The sequence below is a fragment of the Etheostoma spectabile genome, unplaced genomic scaffold (genome assembly GCF_008692095.1).
Source record: "Etheostoma spectabile isolate EspeVRDwgs_2016 unplaced genomic scaffold, UIUC_Espe_1.0 scaffold333, whole genome shotgun sequence".
NCBI lineage: Eukaryota > Metazoa > Chordata > Actinopteri > Perciformes > Percidae > Etheostoma > Etheostoma spectabile.
The window spans coordinates 152867-157644 of NW_022605586.1; the positions used below are offsets into that span (position 1 = coordinate 152867).

Below are 4778 nucleotides of genomic sequence, written 5' to 3' on the forward strand. Positions count from 1 at the left end.
CACACACACACACGCACGCACGCACGCACGCACGCACGCACGCACGCGTTTTCCTGAAAAGTCACACTTATTCACCACCATACGTATTTGAAATAAGATTTTTTTTTACATCAAACTTTGCTTTCGTCAAAGAATCCTCCATTTGCAGCAATTCCAGCATTGCAGACCTTTGGCATTCTAGCTGGTAATTTTGTTAGGAATCTGGAGAAATTGCCACCCACGCTTCCAGAAGCACTCCCACAAGTTGGATTGGTTGGATGGGCACTTCTTGCGTACCAAATACGGTCAAGCTGCTCCCACAACAGCTCAATGGGGTTCAGATCTGGTAACTGCGCTGGCCACTCCATTCCCGATAGAATACCAGCTGCCGCTTCTGCTCTAAATAGTTCTTGCACATTTGGAGGGTGTTTAGGTCATTGTCCTGTTGTAGATAAATTGGCTCCAATCAACGCTGTCCACTGGGTATGGCATGGCATTGCAAAATGGAGTGATAGCCTTCCTTATTCAATCCCTTTTACCCGGTACATATCTCCCACCTTACCAGCACCAAAGCAACCCCGACCATCATATTACCTCCACCATGCTTAACAGATGGCGTCAGGCATTCTTCCACATCTTTTCATTTGTTCTGCATCTCACAAACGTTCTTCTTGGGATCCAAACACTTCAAACTTGGTTCATCCTTCCACAACACTTTTTTCCAGTCTTCCTCTGTCCAATGTCTGTGTTCTTTTGCCCATCTTAATCTTTTTCTTTTATTGGCCGTCTCAGATATGGCTTTTTTTCTTGCCACTCTGCCTAAGCCCAGATCCCGCAGCCCGCCTTCACTGTAGATGTTGACACTGGTGTTTTGCGGGTACTATTTAATGAAGATGCCAGTTGGGGACTGTTGAGGCGTCTGTCCTCAAACTAGAGACCTAATGTACTTCTTCTTGCTCAGTTGTGCAACCGGCCTCCCACTTCTTTTTTCTACTCTGGTTAGAGCCTGTTTGTGCTGTCCTCTGAAGGGAGTAGTAACACACGTCGTAGGAAATCTCAATTTCTTACAATGTCTCGCATGGAATAGCCTTCATTTCTAAACAAGAATAGACTGTCGAGTTTCAGATAGAAGTTCTCTTTTCTGGCCATTTTGAGCATTTAATTGACCCCACAAATGTGATGCTCCCGAAACTCAATCTGCTCAAGGAAGGTCAGTTTTTTAGCTTCTGTAACGACCTGAACTGTTTTCAGATGTGGAACAGGATTGCACAGTTTTTCTATCATCAATATCCTTCTGAGTCAATGAGCAAACACATTGTACCATTAGAACACTGGAGTGATAGTTGCTGGAAATGGGCCTCTATACACCTATGTGATATTGCACCAAAAACCAGACATTTGCAGCTAGAATAGTCATTTACCCACTTAGCAATGTATAGAGTGTATTTCTTCAAAGTTAAGACTAGTTTAAAGTTATCTTCATTGAAAAGTACAGTGCTTTTACTTCAAAAATAAGGACATTTCAATGTGACCCCAAACTTTTGAACGGTAGTGTATAAGTATATATACATATATATGCCTGAGAAAAAAAGATCTGAGAGAAAAAGTTATCACACTGACAGCAAAAAACATTTTAAGAGAAAAAAAAATAAAGTAAAGACTAAGAAAAAATATATATTTCAGAGTTTAAGGGAGAGTATCTGAGAGTATTTGAGGGAGATTTTTGTGATGCTGGTATGAAAACCTTTTCTCTCATATATTTGTTTTTCTGTCATAAAATGTTTTTTGCTTTTTTTTTTTCTCGCATGCAATATAGAAACAAATCTAGCTCCAGGTCAGTCTTTCAGGGGCATTTTTGTAAAAAAAATCAAAAATCAAAAAATTATTTTTGTTTATTCAAAGATAAATTTACAAACATTCAGTCAAGACATAACATCATAAAGAAAGAGATCGCAACTTATATAATATGAGACCAGGTAACAGAAGTACTAATTACAACATAAACAGATCCATGAAGTGAGCAAAATAAAAATAATTAAAAATAAATATATTAATAAAAATGTGACAGACTTACAAACCTTGTTAATGATATTGACAGATGTTCTTAATTAAATAGATTGGAGTATATATGAGATATAGTTATAGATATAGTTAGAACTTTCTCATTGGTTACTAATTTAAGAGACACAAAATGTATGTCAAATTCAATTTGGAATAGTTCAAAGCATGATCTTGAATTTGAAAATTTTGTTTTATGAACATGAAACTTCCCTAATAAAATAAAAAAATTTACATTATTACATACATTTCCATCTTAACATTAAAAACATGTAATAACATGTTTCCCTTCATGTGTGATTGCATGTGTTGTTTTGGATGGCATATAATTTCCAAAACTTTCCAGAATGTAATGCAAAATGAACAACCATAAAAAAGATGAGTTAACAATTCTTGATGGTTCTTTTTCAACTGGCAGGAATTTTGAGATAAACAAGTTTGTAGGATATGTTTTATGCAATATTTTCTAATGTAATTCCCTCACTTTTTCCCAGATACAATATCTGAAAGGAACAAGTCAGTTGATATCATTAAAGTGAGAATTCCAGAAAGATTTCTCATGAGGTGTTATCTTCTTTAAATTTAGAAAGCATTTTCTAATGTGCTTATTAGTACAATTTCTGCTCATAATATCCATACCGTTTATACAAAGTAAAATTAATACCAGGAACTTCATTTGGCTTTTTTATAACTTTTCATTAATTCTAATATGCCATTAGGGATAGATTTGAAGACTGAGTTATATTTTTTTTAACCTTGTCAGGAATGCCTTCTCTCTGAGAAAGGATTCGTAGTTAAGTAATTGGCTATTACAATCAAAAAGATTGTTTACGAAGATAATATCTCTATCGCTCCATCTCTGCAAATAGAATTACTTGTTCCTCTCAGCAATGCATTCATCATTCCACACAGTCTTTGAGGGCCAAAAAAGGTAGCGCATAGCTACGTGACGGCAGCCATGCGCTCCGTCACATATATTATAATATAAAAATTAAAAAAACATCCCCCCAGTTTAATCAGGAAATGTTGCCAGGTTTCTGTATCATGCTTTTGTTTTTTAAACCAAACCGGATGTTGTGTTGTATGCATGTGCGTTGCTTGATGCAGCCGTTATCACAACAGATCATCAAACGAGAGACTTTGGCCGGAGAGAAGTGCGACTACTTTACTTCGGAGCAAATTCGCTCTGTTTTGTTTTGTTTTTACAGCTTTTTCATCGTTTGTTTCTCATCGGAGTTCGTCAGTCTTTCTTCCAGAATGGTTAAAGTCTCTTTTAGCTCCGCTTTGGCTCAGAAAGATGTGAAAAAGGACGCCGAAAATCTAATTCCCGAGGAGGACAAAGTGAGTAGAAAATGGCTAACTAAGCTAAGCTACCGTGAAGTTAGCTTCCGGGAAGAAGAAGGCGCAGTTTATATAATGGCGTTGTTTAGCTAAACTATGTTTCTGTAACTTAAACACTTCAAATAATATGCGATATATTTGTTATCGTTTTTAGCATGATATGGGAACTTTACAAAATTAGTTTTTGACTACTTCCGTATGTGGCATTTAGTTTTTTTTCTCTTTGGTAAATAATATCTGCTGCGGTTTTAATAGTTAAGGAGAGTCAGGGAAGCCATTTTGGACTTTTTATTTTTTATAATTTGTCTTTTTCATACTAGAGGAAAGAAAACAGTTGTAATTCACTAGAAGTTAGCTTTAGGGGTGTGAATATGTAAGTGTGTGTGCGCGCGCGTGCTCGCGTGTGTGTCAGTACATGTGTGCGTAGGTGTCTGTGTGTGCTCGCGTGTGTCAGTAGATGTGTGCGTGTCTGCGTGACAGGTAGACAACACAAGGGTTAAGAAGTCCAATCTTAATAAGAAAAGTCATCAAGTTAGTTTGACGCTCACAATTAGTTTATAATTCTATTATATATTATAGTTCTGCCCCTAAACCTTGACCACCCAGACTATGTATCATCACGCTGGTTTTCATGTTGAAAGATAACTTCTCTGCAGAGTAACTTCGACTGTGTGATTGGAAAAGTGGGCGTGAAGCACATCTGTCTCGTTTCCTGCGAGGTCTCGGTGGTCTGCGTTGTTTTCAGTCTCTCTGAATCTTATCTTGATGATCTGTAATGTTTTCCTTCTGGGGGACTGAACGTAGCAGATACATATCTGAAGTCTCTTTTATATAGACCTTAGTGGTAATCCCCCCACCGTCCCACCCCCCCCTGTTGACACATTCTGCGCCCATCGTGACTAGAGCAAGGTCTTTCTTTTCATGACATCCTAGTGGTCACACTATGACTGTATCGCGAAGTCTCTTTTATATAGACACTTAGTGGGTCATAATACTTATCTGAAAGTTCTTCCTTATATCCGACCTTAGTGGTCCCCATACTGTTTATGAATCCTTCTATATACATATGCTCCTCACCCCCTAATAATACCGTATCGATGAAGTTTCCTGTTTCTATTGCACTTAGTGGTCCCTAATATGGATCTGATCAGTATTTTATACTAGACCTTAGGATCCCCTAATACTGTATCTGAAGTCTCTTTTATTATAGACCTTAGTGGTCCCCTAATACTGTATCTGAAGTCTCTTTTATATAGACCTTAGTGGTCCCTAATGCTGTATCTGAAGTCTCTGGTTGAACTCTAATCAGATGTTTTCCAGACTGGCTCTAACTTCTCCTAAACCTTAAAGCCCATGTTGCAAGTTAAACACCACTGTTGATTATTGGGTACAAAAAGCAC

General features: G+C 37.5%; 1 protein-coding gene across 2 annotated transcripts in view; it reads left to right on the forward strand.

The window, feature by feature from the left end:
* The first annotated feature begins 3115 nt into the window (after window positions 1-3115).
* The window catches only part of LOC116686218 (integral membrane protein 2B), a 44332-nt gene continuing 42669 nt past the window's right edge, over window positions 3116-4778 (forward strand). For both annotated transcript variants that reach the window (XM_032511196.1, XM_032511197.1), the window contains exon 1: window positions 3116-3378. In XM_032511196.1, the coding sequence (XP_032367087.1) occupies window positions 3121-3378 (258 nt within the window). In that variant the 5' untranslated portion in view covers window positions 3116-3120. The remainder of the gene's footprint in view (window positions 3379-4778) is intronic.